This window comes from Chrysochloris asiatica, unplaced genomic scaffold (genome assembly GCF_000296735.1).
Source record: "Chrysochloris asiatica unplaced genomic scaffold, ChrAsi1.0 scaffold00018, whole genome shotgun sequence".
NCBI classification, from domain to species: Eukaryota; Metazoa; Chordata; class Mammalia; order Afrosoricida; family Chrysochloridae; genus Chrysochloris; species Chrysochloris asiatica.
In genome coordinates, this window is record NW_006408536.1 from 19,025,391 (window position 1) to 19,044,508 (window position 19,118).

General features: G+C 42.4%; 1 protein-coding gene across 2 annotated transcripts in view; it reads right to left on the minus strand.

Annotated features, from left to right (window-relative positions):
- The window catches only part of REPS2 (RALBP1 associated Eps domain containing 2), a 284,312-nt gene extending 267,711 nt beyond the window's left edge, over positions 1-16,601 (minus strand). For both annotated transcript variants that reach the window (XM_006835601.1, XM_006835600.1), the window contains exon 1: positions 16,377-16,601. In XM_006835601.1, coding sequence (XP_006835664.1) covers positions 16,377-16,601 — 225 coding nt within the window. The remainder of the gene's footprint in view (positions 1-16,376) is intronic.
- Positions 16,602-19,118: the final 2,517 nt, after the last annotated feature.

Genomic DNA, 19,118 nt, shown 5'->3' on the forward strand with positions numbered 1-19,118 from the left:
TGATGCATGGAGGGGATTGTAACCATGGCAATGAAATGATATACAATAGGATGAATGTAAAACTAATGTTCTCCCATGTAAACTATCACATAATTTACAATAAAACATTTAAAAAAAAAAAAAAGATAATCACAAGATGGCTAACTTTAGGTTGGGAGTTCAAACACCAGCTGCTTCTGGGAAACACTATACAGGATTACTGTGAGTCGGAATGGAGTCCTGGTGTGGCACTGTAGGATACATCACTGGATCGCAAGTTCAGTTTGAACCACAAGGTCAGCAGTTCAAACTCTCCAACTACTCCTTGGAAACCTCATACAGGGTGTCTCTATGAGTAGAAAACGACTCGAGAGCACTTAACAACAACATAAGTCAGAAACAACTTGATGGCATATAACAACAAAAAAACAAAATAAGACAGTCCCTACTTACAAGTGTGAAAACTAGAACAGTGGTCAAATTCATCTTGTATTCTCAATCTTCACTTTGTTATTTTTTCAATCTCCCTATTGGTGCTCACAATTATTCTCATTCAGTTCCCAAGCACCATTGCATGAGTGACTGCCCAATGGTTTGATGATGTTAGATCATTCTTTTGTTTGGGTTTTTGTTTGTTTGTTTGTTTGTTTGTTTGTTTGTTTGTTTGTTAGATCATTCTTGAGTCACGTCACTTGGATTTCAATTAAGAACCCTTAGGCTCCTTCCTTAAAGATGAACTCTTATGAATCACATGATGTCTAAGACTTGCTTCAGGATAATAGAAGAAGGGAATGGAGGTGAGAACATAGATGGAATAGAATTGTCAATTATTCTATCAATGTGTTTCTATTAAATTTTCTACTTAAAAAGTATGACAAAAATAAAGCCCATGAGAGCCTAATTAATTAGCTCAAAGGTCTGTTCATATCCTCAAGAATATCAGTGTACATTCTGTTATCTATAAAAGGTGCTTTTTCCTGTTCATACATGTTTGGAACAGTCCCTAAATGTATGATATTCTATATAAATAAAGAACAATGCCACCTACTTTTCCTGGGCATAGGGTCTCTACAGCACCATTAGGACGAGTATTGTAAGAATAAACTGAGATTTGTTCTAAAGAAGCATAAATAAACTACTGTCAAGAAGGCTGAATCCCAAAAATATAAGAGGAAATGCAAGCTGCGAATGTGACACCATTCCTCTTCAATTTGTCATTCCATTACAGTCAATCATATGACTCTCCAATTCAAAATGGCCAATACAAGTCCACTGCAACTCATTAAAGCGTTGGTTATTAATGTTTGTGCATTCCATTTCATTTTTGACAATTTCCAATTTTCCTAAATTCATACTCTGAATGGTCCATGTTCCAATTATTAATGGATGCTTACAGCTGGTTCTTATTTTGAGTTGTAGCCCCATCAGCAAATGCAAGTCCCACAAGCTTTACTCCATTCGTGTCATCACTGTTAACTGTACTTTGAAGAGGCAGCTCATCTCCCGTGGCATTTTGAGTGCCTTCCAGCCTGATGGCTCATCTTCCGGCACTGTATCAGACAATATTCTGGTGCTGTTCATCATGTTTCAGTATTCAATATGCTGGTACAATCTGATAGTGTTTCACTGCTCTTCATAAGGTTTTTAGTGGCTAAACATTCAGAAGTAGTCCTCCTCTCCTTCTTCCGAGTATGTCTTAATCTGGAAGCTCAGCTGAAACATGTCTGCCATGGGGGCCCCTGCCGGCATTTGAAATACTGGTGGAATAGCTTTCAGCATCACAGCAACATACAAACCACCACAGTGTGACAAACTGACAGTTAACATTATAATTATTCAAATTCACCCATCAACCACCAAAGAAAATGATAAAGAAAATAAGTTCAACAAACTTCTGCAGTCTGAAATTGATTAAACATGCAATCAAGAAGCACTGATAACCACCGGTGATTGAAATGGGAAAGTTGGACATAAAGTACAAGGACTGGTGGTTAGAAAATATGACCCTGGTGATAGAACCACTGGAAATCTCATGATACAATCTGGTAAGCCAGGTTACTTCTTCAATGCAAATATCTTTTTCAACATTAGTCCTGGTGTGGTGCTGTAGCATAACCACAATGTTTGAATCACAATGCCAGAGGTTCAAACTCACCAGACACTCCTCAGAAACCCTATACAGGATCACTATGGGTCGGAAACAACTCAAGAGCACTTAACAACAAAAACAGGAATCGATGGAACACAAATGAAAAGGTTTCCACAAACTGATGTAGCACCAAAGGCTATGCCAAGAAATTTGGAAGACAGTCACCTGGCCAACTAACTGGAAGAGATCCATATCTATATCCGTTCCAAATAAAGGTGCCCGTAGTGTTGTGGTTACAAATCGGGCTTCAAAGCTACCAGCTGCTCCGTGGAAGAAAGATGAGGCTTTCTGCTCCCGTAAAGATTTACAGCCTCGGAAATCCTGTTCAGAGTCACTATGGGTCAGAACCGACTCAATGGCACTTAACAACAACAACAGAATGTGGAAATCATTGAACAATATCATTAATTAATATCACATGCAAGGAAAATGTTGCTGAAGATAATTCAAATTGGTTGCAGCAGTCCATCAACAGGGAGTTGCCAGAAATCCCAGCCTAATTCAGGAGGGGACAAGGAATAAGGGAGATCATGGCTGATGTCTAATGGCTCTCAGTTGAGAGCAGAGAATACCAGAAAGATGTTTACTTGTGCTTTATTAACCATGCAAAGGCATTGAACTGAGTGGATCACAACAAACTATGGATAACATTACAAAGACTAGGAATTCCAGAACACTTAATTGTGCTCATGTGCAACTTGACAAAGCAGCCATTTGAACAAAACAAGGAAATACTGAGTTGTTTAAAATCAGAGAAGGAGTAAATCATGGTTGTATCCTTTTCACCATACTTAATCTGTATGCTGAGCAAAACATCCAAGAAACTGGATTATATGAAGAAGAACGTGGCAGCAGGATTGGAGGCTCATTAGCAACCTTTGATATATGACACAACCTTGCTTGCTGGAAACAAAAAGGACTTTGAAACACTTAATGATAAAAATCAAAGATTACAACCCTCAGTATGGATTATAACTCAATCTAACGTAAACAAAAATGTACACAACTGGACCAACAAACAACATCATGATACATGGGAGAAAGACTGAAGCTGTGAAAGATTTAATTTGACTTGGATCAACAATCAATACTCATGGAAGCAGCAGTCAAGAAATCAAATGACACACTGCATTGGGCAAATCTGCTGCAAAGGACCTCTTTAAAGCGGTTCAAGAGCAAAGCTGTCACTTTGAGGACTAAGGTGCACCTGACCCAAGCCAGGGTATTTTCAATCACCTCATATTTGTGAGAAAGTTAGACAGCGAATAAGGAAGATCAGAGAATTGATGCATTTGAATGATGGTGCTGGTGAAGGATAGTGAATATAGCATGGACTACAAGGAGCTCTGGTAGCGTAGTGGTTACGAATCGGGCTGTGAACCTTAAGGTCAGTGGTTCGAAACTACCAGCCGCTCCGCGGGAGAAAGATGAGGCTTTCTACTCCCGTAAAGATTTACACCCTCGGAAACCCTGTATAGGGTCGCTATGGGTCGGAACCGACTCGATGGCACTTAACAACAACAACAACAAGAACAAATCTGTTTGGGGAGAAGTACAACGGATTGCTTCTTAGACGGGACAATGGCGACACTTCGTTTCTCAGACTTTGGACATGTTCTCAGGAGAAACCAGTCCCTGAAGGACATCATGCTCAGTAAAATGTAGAATTAGTGAAAAACAACATCACTCAGTCAATGACTGGAAAAATTTTAAAGGTTGAAGTGAGCATAATGGAGAATGTGAAAGGCTCTGCCCCAATGAAAGCTACAATTATTAGTGAGCAACGCACTGTTTTAATTATTGAAATGGAAAGGCTATTGACAATTTGGTTAGATGATCAAACTCAATGTAACATGCCTATCAGCCTTAATTTTAGCGCAAGAAAAGGCTCACAAGATTTTTGATTATTTAACAGCTGCACGTGCAGTAAGTGAAGGGGACTGTTATAATTGGTTGGTTCAATCTTTTCAAAGTGAAAGCAAATTTACATAATTTCAAAGTGCAAGGTGAAGTTGCCAGCAGGTGTTGATGTAAATGCTGTGAGTAATTTTCCTGAAATGTTGAAAAAAATTATTGAGGAGAGAGGTTATTTGCCAGACCACACATTTAATGTGGAGTCATGGTGTGGCATTGTAAGATAAGCACTGGACTGCTGCTAACCACACGGTAGGTGGTTCAAACCCACCATCACTCCTTGGAAACCCTATACAGGGTCACTATGGCCAACTCGAAGACACACAACAACAACAATATTTGATGTAGATGGAACTGATTTATTTGGGGGGAAATATGCCTCAAAGGACATATATTTCAAAAGAGGAAAAAATGCCCCTGGACATAAAGCATATGAAGGACATTGTTAATGTGGTTAAGTGTTGTCGCAATGTTTCCAATTCATAGCAACCTTTTATAGGGTTTCCGAGGAGCAGCTGGTGGGTTTGAACTGCCGACCTTGTGGTTTGCAGTCCAGTGCTTATCCTACAGCGCCACACCAGGAGTCCTACTATATGAAGGATGTTGTTGTTGTTAAGTGCTGTCGAGTCAATTCCAACCCATAGCGACCCTATATATGGTTTTCAAGGAGCAGCTGGTGAGCTTGAACCAGCGACCTTGCAGTTCAAACATTATGGCTGGCACATTAGCCCACAGCGACTCCATATGACTCCTAAGTATGAGAGACAACGTTTGGCCATCCTGGCCTCCAAGGAGCACTCTCGCTGCACTTCTTCCAAAACGGATCTATTGGTTCATTTGTCAGCCCATGGCACTTTAAATACTCTCCTCCAACACTATGACTCAAATGCATCAATTCTTCTACAGTCTTCCTTATTGTTGATAGGCTAACATTATTGCTTGGGGGTAATACATTCTGAGATTTTAAGCTCAAGTCTTTGCTTGTTTTGTTTTTTTGTTGTTAATTGCTATCAAGTTGGTTCTGACTCATAGAAGGCTTTAAATATTTGCTGGAGCAGAAAGCCTCATCTTCCTTCCACAGAATGACCAGTGGGTTCACAATTCAGTGTTTATCCTACTGGTCTTCCAGGACATTAGGTATTCCTCTAGTTTTGCACATCTGAAATATTTTATTATAAAAAAGTCAACAAGTAACATAAATGTCCTCCTTTTAATCCAGGGGAGGGGGAAACCTCCAGGCTGTGGGCTAAGGCCTGCAAAATCATTTGGTGGCCCTTCCGTGGCAACCGCAGTTCCAGCTATAACATTGTTGTTATTGTTAGATGCCATGGAGTCAGTACTGACTCATAGCAACCCTATGCACAACATAACGAAACACTGCCCAATCCTGGGCCAACCTCACAATTGTTGCCACGCTTGAGCCCATTGATGCTTGAGCCTATTGATGCTGCCAATCCATCTCGCTGGGGGTCTTCCCCTTTTTCTTTTTAGGAGTGAGTTAATTAAATGTTTGACCAAATAAAGCAGGATAATTTTTAAACTGATAATTTGTATAGCCCACAAATGATGTTACAAATTTTGGCAGAAAAAGGTTTGCCACCCGTTTTGGAGTCCTGCTGTGGGACTGTGGGTTAATTAGACTGCAAAGTCGGTTTGAACTGCAAGGTTAGTGGTTCAAGCTCACCAGCCACTCCTTGGAAACCCTATTCAGGGTCAACTATGGGTTGGAACCAACTCGACGGCACTTCACAACAACAACAATCAACTATTTTAATCAGACAATGGTTTGGCTCTAGCACTTCTGTGATCCTCCATCATGCATTCTCTTTAAGAATAAAAGAAAGCCGACAATCACAAACAGCAGAAACAGCCTGTATTCCTAGTTACTGTTTTAGTATATACGGAACCCTGATGATGCTAGACTGCTAACCAAAAGGTCAGCAGTTCAAACCCACCAGCCATTCTACAGGAGAAGGATGAGGCTTTCTGCTGCTGTGAAGATTTACAGCCTCAGAAACCCTATACTACAAGTCCTCGTACATTCGATGGCAGTGGATGGGTTTTAGTGCTGGCCTCTTTCTTAGTGTTAGAAAATATGATCTAAAAATGCAAACATAGGACATTTCACTTCCATTTAAAAAAAAAAAAATCATTCTGGCTAATAATCTGACATTGCAAAAAGTTCGCAAGAATGTTGTCTTCTACCAGATCATTTTCTTTAGTGATTAAACAGATGCATAGGAAACTTTCAAAACAATTACCTCCTCCCAGAAGTAAGGCTGTGTACACAGTTTATGAAATATCTTCTACTTTCCACAGCTTTATTGTACTTGTTTACCTCAATCAAGGCTGCTTAAATAATCAGACATTACTTCCTTGGGTTTTTATCCCATTGAACGATTTCCCTCTGATAATACTGAATATACTGTTTTTCACAACTTAAGGTCCAAGGAGCTCTGGTAGCGTAGTGGTTACGAATCGGGCTGCGAACCTTAAGGTCGGCGGTTCGAAACTACCAGCTGCTCCGCGGGAGAAAGATGAGGCTTTCTACTCCCGTAAAGATTTACATCCTCAGAAACCCTGTACAGGGTCGCTATGGGTCGGAACCGACTCGACAGCACTTAACAACAACAACAAGGTCCAAGAATTAACTACTGTAAAAATGAAAACCACTTGCAATGACAATTTGAAAATTACACAGCATGCCCAGTAAACTAAATGATCCATATGTTAAAGGAGTCAATATAGCTTATTAATTTAATTAATATAAAACAAGCCCCCTAAGATGTGCCAATTTAAGGTAAATCTTTTTTTTTCCTTACCAAACAAACCAACCTCTGAAGAATAAAATGTTTACATTGGAATGTAAGCTCCATGAAGACAGGGATTTTTGTTTAATCAGAGAAGTAACTTCAGTACCTAGGACAGTGCCCAACACACAACAGACTCAAATATGTAGTGTGACTATATTTACATAATTACTTTTATCAATACTCTGATTGGTACCTCCCAACAACGTGTCCTTTAGATTTGACAAAAAGTAAACTGGCCACCAAAAGAATAACCAGTAGCATTTGGTGTGTGCTAGGCATTCAACATAACAAAACAAACCCACTGCTGTCAACTTGATTCCAACTCATAACGACCCTATAGGAGTAGAACTGACCAGAAGGGTTTCTAAGGCTGTAAATTGCTATGAAAAGAGACTGTCACATCTTTCTCCCACAAGTGGGTTCAAACCTTTTAGCAACCAATGCTTAATGCACTGAGCCAACAGGGTTTCTCAAGCCCTTGGTTGGTTGGTTGGTTGGTTGGTTATGTGCCATGGAGTCAGTTCCAACTCATAGTGACCCTGTACAGGGTTTCTGAGGCTGTAAATCTTTACGGGAGCAGAAAGCCTCATCTTTCTCCCGTGGAACAGCTGGTAGTTTCGAACTGCTGACCATGAGATTAGCAGCCCGATTCGTAACCACTATGCTAGTAGAGCTCCCTTCTCAATCCCAACTACCACCCAATTTTATCCTTATTTTCCCAGAGTCAAGTACCTGGCTTGCAAGGGGCAGCATCAGGCATCACTTGATTCCATGTGACCCTGCTTCTCCTGACAATATATTTAACACTTTTAAGCATACTGCATGCCAGCACTGCTCTAAGCAATTTCTAAATCTTAACTTATTTAATTCTCATGCAACCCTTCGAGATAGGTGATCTTATTGTCGGCATTTTACAACTAAGGAAATGGAAGCACAGGGAGGGAAATTATGGTGCCCAAGTTCCCACAGGGAGTAACAGGGATGTTTCTGTTTCACGTGGTCTCTCATCCTGCAACAGGATAGCCCAGACCTCATCTCATGGTGGTAAAGGATTCTTGGTAGAGAGTGTGGAAGTGTCTGGAGGTTCAGGCTGCAAACTGACCCACCATGATGGCCACACCACATGGTATTGGTCAAAGAAATTCACAGAGATGGCTCATGGTGGGCAGAGATGCCAAGTTACATTGGGAAGGGATGGGGTCCAGACAGGGAAATAATTGCAATCAATCTCTCTACAAACAATCTCCCAGGGCCAGAAAAACGCCCCATAAGAATCATCTCCAACAAGGGCTAGGAAACTGGGACCCACCCACCCTAAGGCAGCTGAGTACTGAGAGTGAAATCGTTGTCATGGAGCCCAAATGACCTGCAAATTCTTAAATGCTTATTACCTAGTTCTTTAAAGAGCAAGTTTCCCAGCCTCTGATCTACAATACATTTTTCTGGAGATGAGAAAACCAGAGTCCAAAGTCACATGGTTATTATTTTTTTTTTAAACCCAGACCTTCTGTTTCCCACCACGCTATACGCCTGCTAAAAAAAAACACCACCCTTAGGACACCAAGGAAATATTGCACAAACTGGGGAACCAATGTCTCTAACAATCTTGAAAAATTAAACAAAAATGATTTCTCTATTCCTCAAACATTCATATTTTTTTTCTAGCATAAAAGTGTTTCATTCGACCATTTTTGCCACCTAGTACTCGAGTCCAGCTTCTAAGAATAAATCATCAAATGAGGTCAGATAAATACGCTAGAGACCAAAAAGCCTTTAAAAATAGGCTACTGTTATGCATTATGATGTACGGTTGAAGTAGTACATTGACGAGGAGCTGCCAGAAATTCAAGCTGGATTCAGAAGATGGGGAACAAACTATATCATTGCTGACGTCAGATGACTCTTAGCTAAAACAAAGAATGCCAGAAAGATGATTACTTCTGCTTTATTGACTATACAAAGGCATTTGACTCTATGGACCATAACAAACTATGGATAACACTGCAAAGAATAAGGAATCTATACACAGACCAAGAGGCAGTTGTTCTAACAGAACAAGAGATACTGTGTGGTTTAAAGTCAGGAAATATATGACCAGGGTCATATTTTTTCATCATACTTATTCAATCTGTATGCTGAATAAATAATTCAAGAAACTGGACTATATGACGAAGAATGTGGCAGCAGGATTGGAGGCTCATTCATTACCAATCTGCAGCAATAGGTACACGGCACAACCTTGCTTAATGGAAGCAAAGAGGACTTGAAGTTCTTCCTGATGAAGATCAAAGCCTACAGCCTTCAGTATGGATTGTACCTCAGTGTGAAAAAACAAAAGTCCTCACAACTAGACCAATAAATAACATCATGATAAATGGAGAAAAGACTGTAGTTATCAAAGGTTTCATTTTACTTGGATCTGCAATCAATGCTCATAGAAGCAGCAGTCAAGGAATCAAATGATGTATTGTATTAGGCAAATCTGCAGCAAAGACCTTTTTAAAGTCTTCAAAAGCAAAGATGTCACTTTGAGAACTAAGACATGAGGTATTTTCAATTGTCTCTTATGCATGAGTAAGGAAAACCAGAGAAGAATAGATACAGTTGAATGATGGTTTTGGTGAAGAATATTTATTTAAAAGTATCATGGACTGCCAGAAGAATAAATAAATTTGTTTGGAAGAAGTATGACTGGGGGACTTCCGGCCAGATGACAGACTAGGTAGAAGCACTATATGGACCATCAACAAAAAAAAAAATATGAGAAGCAAAATAAATCGGACACAGATGAAAATTCTGTTACCCTGAACTTCAGGGAAAAGGTTAGAGAGGTGGATGGAGTACTTGCTGGAAGAAGAGGCCAAGCAGGGACAGCAAGAGAGTCGACTGACTGGTGAACAGCTAGCCAGACACAAATCACCCATCTTGCGAACAGCTTTGGCCATGGAGGACAGCCTGGCAGAGCAGCTTTGTGGGGGCGGCAGCAAAGGTGTGATTTCTTCTTTTTTTCCCCACATTCCTCTGGTGACCAGAGTGTGGCCAGCACCCACCCTCATCTACCCTCAGCACAGACCCCGATCTCTGGGAGGGAGTTCGGAGTCACATGGTTTGTAGCCACATGGTTGGGAGCCATGCCAACTTGAGGTAGGGGCTGGCTGCGCAGCTTTGGTGCTTGGATTCAGGTGGGCTTGGCTCCAGATCTACAAAACCCACAGAGCAACCACAAGAGTATATAATCAGTCACCCTGCCGTCAGTTTCCCTGTGGTCCTAAGACACTGAAACCAGCTCCATCAAGGAGCCCCATTGAACTACTTCCAGACTGAGTGCCCTGAATACAAATAACACCAAGGTAGATAGAAACTCCCTCTAGGGCCAGGAACTCTGCTGTCCTAGCCCTTCCAAAAACCACCTGAGGAGCTTCTGGAATTACAGGAGCCCCCCCCCCAGAGATTTCTCCCCTCCAAGTCCAATAACTACACTGTTTTTACAAAGATGACAACCTAACAATACCCCAGAGACAACAGACAATTTTGGCTCACACAAAGAAACAAGAGAGGATAGCTCAAACAAATGACCATGATGCAGAACCAGACAATGTTTCTGAGAAGAAAAGGTAATAGAACTAACTGAAAAAGATTCAAAAGAATGATAATTAGGTACCTTCGAAAGATCAAGGAAATGATATACGATAGGATGAATGTCAAACTAATGTTCTCCCATGTAAAGTATCACATAATTCACAATAAAACATTAAAAAAAAAAAAGATCAAGGAAAACAAGAACAACACAATAAAAACTTTAGAAGAATTCAGGAAAACAGAACAAGAACAGATAGGCAAACTGAACGCAAATTATGAAATCCAGGTTACTACAAAGATCTCAGAAACGGACAGTACATTGAAAAAGGCAAAGGAGTAGATGCGAAGCAATGGAAGCCCAAATAAGTAAGGTTGAAGAGAAATCTCATGATACTAGTATGCTAGAAGAACAATCAGAAAAAAAAAAAAAAAATCCCAAGAAAGCCTAAGAGTTATATGGGACACCATGAAGAGGAACAACTTACAGGGGATCGTTAATTCCAGAACAGGAACAGACAAGCACAGTAAAAATTATCTAAGAATTGTTGGAAGAAAACTACCCTAACATCATGAAAGATGAAAAGATAAACATACAAGAAGCTGGATGAACCCAAATAGGGCAGATCCCAAAAGAAAATCACCAAGATATATCATAAACTTTCCAAAAAGCAAAGGCAGGGAAAGAATCCTGAGAGCAGCTTGGGAAAAATGAAAAATTGTCTACAAAGGAAAACCAATAAGACTAACCTCTGATTTCTTAGCAGAAACTACGGACACAGGTAAGAAGGCAGTGGAATGGCATATATAAAACTCAAAGAAAACGATTGCCAGCCAAGAGTCATAAACCCAGCAAAGCTGTCCCTCAAATATGACAGTGAAATTAGGGCATTTCCTGATAAACAGAAATTAAAGGAATTTGTTAATAACCAGATCAACTTTACAAAAAGCTCTAAAGCGTGTTCTTTGGACTGCAACCAACAACAGCAGACAACAATTGGAGCTCACCATACATGACAACACCACCTAGAACTCAATCCAGATATAGAAGTATTTAAAGTAAAACAGACCTACAAGACTGAAAATAGGGAACCAGAGATATCAATGTATAATGAACTCAACTACAAAGCAAAAAGAGGGAATAGTGTAGATACAGAACTTCCAAATGTCAAAGAAATCCAATAGATTTCAAGATAAAAGAAATTGTTTTAAGCAGGGAAAAAGGTTACTAAATTACAGGGCAATCTCAAAGAAAAATAACATGCCTGTACATCAAAACAAAACAAGAAAATTAGAAAGATTTAGTAAACATTAACATAATAGAAATGAAAACAAAACCCACAAACAAAATGAACTCAGCATACAAAATTATGTGGAACAAAGAATCCACACACATACACACAAAAAAAAACAAAACAGAAAAATGACAACAATCAATAGATACTTATTGATAATTACATTAAATATAAATAGATTAAATGTACCAGTCAAGGGACATAAAGAGCAGAAGAAATAAGAAAACAGGATCCTTCAATGTGCTGTCTACAAGAGACATGCCAAAAACATGGAGACAGCCTAAATACCCATCAACAGAAGAATGGATAAGCCAACTCTGGTGCATACACACAATGGAATTCCAAAACATTAGAGTAATGATGAATTTGTCAAACACCTCACAACATGGTTGAACTATGCTGACTGAACTTAGTCAATCACAAAAGGACAAACACTGAATTAGACTAGAGTTGTAAAAAATGTTTGTTTTTTTTTTCAAAAAAGGGGGCGGTTCTTGATCAAGGAAACAATCGACAATGGTTACAGGGGAGGAAGGGAGAACGAAAATTATTCAAGGACTAGAGAAGAGACACATGTTAACATGGGTGACAGGTGAGGCTAGCTGAGGAAAGATGACAGGATCAGGAGACACAGGGAGGAATACAATAATGAAAGTGAGTAGAGGTAAATGCTGTTAACTGTTGGTACATGGTGGAGATTTGTTGTTGTTGTTATGTGCCATGGAGTCGGTTCGGACTCATAGCGACCCTGTACAGGATTTCCGAGGCTGTAAATCTTTACGGGAGCAGAAAGCCTCATCTTTCTCCTGCAAAACAGCTGGTAGTTTCGAACTGCTGACCGTGAGGTTCGCAGCCCAATTCGTAACCACTACACTACGAGAGCTCCATACATGGTGGGGATTGCAATCATGTACTAAAGCAAAGTCTAGGATTTGTTGAATGTAAAAATAATGATCTGCTGCTCTGTAAATCTTCACTCAATTCACAATAAAAAGTTAAAAAAAAAAAAAAAAGTAGTCCATCTGGATTGCTTGTTAGAAGTGACGATGGTGAGACTGAATCCCTAATACTTTGAACATGTCATCAGAAAGAACCAGTCCCTGGAGAAGGAAGGCCATCCTATTTGGGAAAGTGGAGAGTCAATGAAACAGGAAGATCCCCAATAAGGTGGACTGACACAGTGGCAGCAGCAATGGGCTCAAACTTAACAATTAGGAGGCAGATGCAGGAACGAGCAGGCTTCTGCTCTGTTGATGACTTGGAACAAACTTGACAGCACCTAACAACTAACAACGTGATGCATTAAAACATAAGTTAACTGACAAAAAAATCCCAAAGATAACTCTGTAGGCCCAATTCTAGGACAAAGTTAATAAGTGTTGAGGTTTATTTTTTTATTTTTTTACTTTGAGGAGGAGACAAAATTAAGTACTTTGACAGAATATTTATTTCAGGTAAGATTCTCTCCTTCCAGGAATATCATGTTACTCTTCATTGCATGCTATTAAGGAGCCCTGGTGACCCAGCAGTTAAAGTGATTGGCTGCTACCCAAAAGGTTGGTGGTCTGAACCCAACAGCTGCTCCGAGGGAGAAAGATGTGGCAGTCTGCTTCCATCAAGATTGGAAACCCTAAAATACAGTTCTACTCTGTCCTATTGTGTCGCTATGGGTCAGAATCAACTGGACAGCAGTGGGTTTGTTTGTTTTTTGTTTTATTAAGAGAAAAACCTGGCTGTTACCATAGAAACTACCTAAGCCGGTTAGTGCCACCCTGATTTGAGCAGTAATACCTGTTGGACCACTTGAGTCTACACTTACAGGTGCCTGTTTAACGTCTATGTTTTCACAACTGCTTAATACACACTGAGGTTGTGCAAATCAGTGGAGCACATACACTAGAGCCCAGACACACGACACCACCACTGTGCTGGGGAAAATCAAGTGGTAGCCCGGAGCTACCTTTGTCTTCACCTCTTCCGGTAACATTTACCGAATGCCTTAATGTTCCTGTTCATCTGTATGTAGAATATTGGCCTGTTGTCATTTTATCAGGCTGAAGGGGAAGAAGGTGTTTTGTTTTGCTGGGTTGAAAAAGGGAGCTTAAAACCCTCAGAGAATCGCTCTGACCCGCTTCAAGACAGGCTCCCTTCTGCCACTCTCTGAGGCAGTCTTTGGCAAGCATAGTTCAACTGGAAATCAAGACTATGACTCATCTGTGCAAAGCATTGTGCCTTGGGTTCTTTTTAAATCACAGGTACTTTTAAGGAGCATAGATTCTAATACCAGGAAAGCCCTCTCCCCAAATGCGGAGGAATTATTCAATGCATTCACCTTGAATTTGCCCACCTCCACTCAACACACTCAATGTACTACTGACAATAAACTACGTCTTAACAAGTCCCCAGTGACCAGAGATTGGCTGTGTGCCTCCGTCACTGATTTCTCTTGCCGCTGGGAAGTAGCTACCAGTGAAAAAACAGTTGTCGTCGAGTCAATTCCAACTCATGGAGACCCCAATATGATTCAGAGGAGAACTGCCCTCCATCAGGTTTCCAGAGCTGTGACCTTTCCGAAAAGCAGGTCGCCAGGACTGCCTGTCTTCCAAGACACCTCTGGAAGGGTTTGAATCACCAACCTTTCAGTTAGCAGCTGAGTGTGTTAACTTTGTGCACCATCCAGGGACCCCAGGGAAATAACTAACACAACAAATATGCTGCACTTGGAAGGAGCCCTGGTAATAGAGGGTGTTAAGTGTTGGGCTGCTAACTTCAAGGTTGGCGGTTCAAACTCACCAGCCACTCCGCAGGAGAAAGCTCAGGCTGTCTGCTCACATAAAGATTTACAGCCTAGGAAACCCTATGGGGTCGTTCTACTCTGTCCTATGACGTTATGAGAGTGAATCAACTTGACGGCAGTACATTTGGTTGTTTGGTTTTAGTATCCTCCGGGGGGTTTGAGGGGCTGCCTGTAATAGCTATGGTTTGTGTTTTAAGACGTAACTTTCTCTCTGATGACTTCAGAGTAATTTATACAAAGTGCTTCAACGAACAGGAAAGCCATGCTACCATTTAACAGATGGATAAACTGAGGCACCCCAGCTCAACTGCTCAACAGAAGAGGCAGAACCAACCTTCATAATGTGGCCTTCTTTGGGCACATATAGCTGTGCTAATGTGTCCGAATACTAATAAAATTTACAGAAATCCTAAATTCTAAAAGATGACAAGGAGCCCTGGTGATGCCATGGTTAATCACTCTGCTGCGGTTGGAACCCACCTACAACTCTGCAGGACAAAAGACCTGACCATCTGCTCCCATAACAATTTCAGCACAGGAACTCTACGGCATATTCTACTGTATCTTGCAGCCGTCACTATGAGTTGGCATCAGAATCGACTTGACATAATCCAACAGCAATGGCACAAACATATGGGCATACGCACATTAAAAACAGCAAAGACCACAGACCGTCTTAAATGAGTAAAAATGCCTGCAAATAGCACTACTGCAAGTGTACTATGAAACCCTCAAATACTCCTTTGGAACTAGACTTAAAATACCAGTCATCATTCTAGGTATGCGATTGGTGTTAATAACTGCTAAACCAAGGATTGTGATATTCAGAACCCTATCACCATGAAGTGCTGGTGGCATCCAATGGCAGTGCGTATCAAATAATCTTTCTCGGAAGAAAGCACAAAACAGCATCTGCTGTTTCCCCCCCCCCTCCTTCTTTTCCAGGTTGTTTTGTCGTTAAGTACCGTTGAGTCCATCCCAACCCATAGAGACCCTGTATAGACAAGGTTTTCGAAGAGCAGCTGGTGAGCTTGAACCACCGACCTTGCAATTCACACGGCTTTGCAGTCTGGCGCATTAACCCACAGCGCCACACCAGGACTCCTTTCCAGGTTGGGAGTGGCAAAAAGAGGGAACTATGTAACTAACCCGTTTCCTTCCAATTCTATTTCAAGTCCAAGTAATGTTAAGATCGCAAGCTACAACTGCCTTGAACAGTGGACGACTGGTATCCACCCCAAAGGCAAGGCTGGCTTTAACTTGATAGAAGTCCTTTTGCCCAGTGCCCCTGCCCTGAAGCTTGTCATTAGGTTTTCCAGTTTCAGGCTAATCTCCTGAAATAGGTGAGTGCACAATGTACCTACTAGTAGCGATGCTACTATATGCAGCACAAGTCCACAGAGAGCGCAACATTTAGTCCTGGGCCACCAGCCCTACAAACACACACATATCCTTCAAGTTCCAATCCCAGTAAGGCACCCCGAGCACCTCCACCCACCCAGGGGAGGGAGGGGCAGGAGAGGCGAGCAGAGGTTAACCCAGATACCAGCCAAAACAAACACCACTTCCAGAACCAGGCAAACTTTGGGTCGGGGCGGCTGCAGAGCCAAAGAAATGGCTGAGTGGAAAGGGGAATGTCAACCTATCTCCAGGGGCTGAGCTGCGGAGGAGGCTGGGTGTCCCCAGGGGCCAAGGGCGTCGCCGCCATCCTCTTCTAGGCTGCTGAGCCCCATCTCTGCCACCTGGTTGTGGCCTCCGGACCCCTGGGGCCACCCTGTCGCCAGTACCACCACCACCACCCCCAAGTCCCCACAGACACGGTCCTCCCCGGCGCAGGGGCTGCGGAGACCTACCAGGTGCAGCGTCTCAGCGGGTAGCTGCGACGCCCGGAACAGGTCGGCCACGGGGCCAGCGGCCGCTGTGACCGTGCTGGGAAGCGCTCGGGCGGGCTCGGAAGGTAAGGCGGGACCCACGGCAGCTGTGCGGGCGCAGCGCGCGAATAGCTCTGAGTAGCACTGCTGCTCGGCGTCGCTTAACAGCAGCGGCGGCCCAGAGCCGCCCCCTCCCGCCGCCTCCATGGCCTGCAGGACCGGCCGCGCCGCCGCCCCCACGCCCCACAGCTGCCGCTGCGCCGCCGCTTCCTCAGGCGCGCGCCCCACCCCGGCTTGAATGTTGTGCCTCCGCTGCGCGGCACATGGAGACGGGCGCGCGCCGGCCAATCACCGCCCGGGGGCGCCCGCCCCGCCTGCGCCAGGTAGCTCCCAGTGCGCCGCCCGCCACCACCCCTCACCTGCGAACCCGACCGCCCGCCCCGTGCCGTGCCCACCTGCCCCGGGCCGCGCCCACCTGCGCTGCAGCCGCGCGGAGCTGGATTACGACCAGCTGGGCTCAGCGGAGCAAGAGGGCGATTTCAGAGGTGGGGAAGGGTGGAGCCGATGTGGTGCCTACGCCGCACCAGGCCCTTCCCAGAAAGGGGACTTGACCCACTAACGTCGATTTCCTCCTTTCCATAGTACTGCTGCTTCAGCCCTGCAAAGCTGTACGGGGTTCCAGTGACTCCCCAGAGTGGTCAGAATGGCCACTGGATTGAGCTACTTTTTGGAGAAGCCTTCAACCCTGAGCTTGAAAGGATAACATGGGATACGACTAAATACTAGGAACAAAGTGCAAGGTTGGCCTTTCACCAGCCCAAGGACTCCTCAAGAGAAAAACCTGGTAATCTGCTCCCCGTAAGGATTACAGCTAAGAAAACCCTAGGGCAGTTCTACTCAGTCACCTGGGGTCACTAAGAGTTGAAATCAGTAGGCGCCTAACAACAACAAAGAGAACCAAAAAAGCCCATTTTGGAGATAAAATCCCTTGTTTTACAGATTAGGAAACTGGGCTGTTTCATTTGCACCTCCATTCATGGATGGAACGAACCAAGAAACCCACCAGCCACTCCCTGAGGAAAAGATGCGGCAGTCTGAAACTCTATGTTGTTGTTAAGTGCCGTGGAGTCAATTCCGACCAACAGTGACCCTGAGCAGCTGGTGAGCTTGAACCGCTGACCTTGCAGTTCAAATGGCTTTGCAGTCTGGCGCATTAATCCGCAGCGCCACTCCAGGACTCTATAGGGCAGTTGTATTCTGTCCCATAAAGTATCTATGATTGGAATTGACTAGAAGGCAACAGGTAACACGTTTATCAGCTAGAACCTGAAAATACAGGTCTCAGTAAGAGGATTTGCACCCCTAAAGGAAGTGGGTTTTTTTCCTGGGAAAATGTCATGTGGTTTAAAAAAAAAATTTTTTTTTAAGGTACAAAATTTGTACAAGTTCACACCAAAGTCAACAGTAGAATCTACATCTTCAGTACCTGCCCATGCATGTCCCCACCATCCCTCTCCATTCTAAAGTTTGCACACTCTGTTTTTCAAATGTGTTTACTCCACTCTCAGTTCCCCTGACTAGTGCTCTAGCCACTTTTAAGAAAATGTCTCAAAAAGATTCCACTGGAAGGAAATGTTTACCCCACTACCAACTTGAAAATCCATCATTCGGCCTGCATACTTGCATCTCTTGCTCTAAAGTTCTCTCTTAAAATATCAGTGTTCCTGAAAAGGATTGCACCAACATAATTAAGTTTAGCTGGTAAACATTAGCCTAAAGGGGAAAAGAAAGTAGCCCAAGGTTAAGCAACATTTTTTTAAAAAATCCATTTCAGCAATTGCTTTAATAAAGACTTAAAGCAATTGTTCACCCCCAAGTAGTTTTAATTAAAAACAGAAACAATTAGTATGGGAGGAAGAACTCAGAACAGGAGGATGAGAATGGTTGCACAATTCAAGAATGAAATCAGCGTCGCTAAACTGTTGATGTAAAAACTTGAATTGGTGCGTGCTTTTGCTGTGTACAAGAGAGCTTCAAAAAATTCATGAAGAAATTCAATTGAAAGGTAATGGACTTTTTCCGCAAGTTGTCTGAAGCCCCCTCATATAGTCCCAACAACAATCAAAATAAAATAATTTATTTTGATAAATAAGTACAAAATAGAAAACAAAAGACATCTCAAGAAATGCCACTGATGATAATAAATAAATATACCTTGGTATTGTAGCCAACTAAAATAAGGATCAAGGACAGAAAAAGATGAGAAGGAAAGATAATCAGGAGATGGTAACAATGAAAACGAAAAAAGGGATAATGGTAGAGAGGTATATAAGAAAGGAAAAGGAAAACTATGCCAGTCTTATTAAGGATGGCCATGGCAGTGTTTCTCTTTTGCAATCTAAAGAAATGAAAGATTCAGACCTGCCAGGAGAAATTTAAGACATCAATGTTGTTGTGAAGAGTCCGTTTCAACTCATAGCAACCCTGTATATAGCAAACACTATATAGCATTCCCAATGCTTTAAATCTTCTCTGGAGCAGAAAGCCTTACTTTTCTCCCTCAGGGCGGGTGGCAGGCTCCAACTGTGGACCTTGTAGTTAGCAGTCCAGTGCTTCTCGTCTGGAGCCACCATGCTCCCCAAGGCATCAATAGGCTTCGGGAGAAGCTAGTGAAAAGATAAGTTATTGATATTGATAAGATAAGTTAGAAGCAGTGAAGGCTTA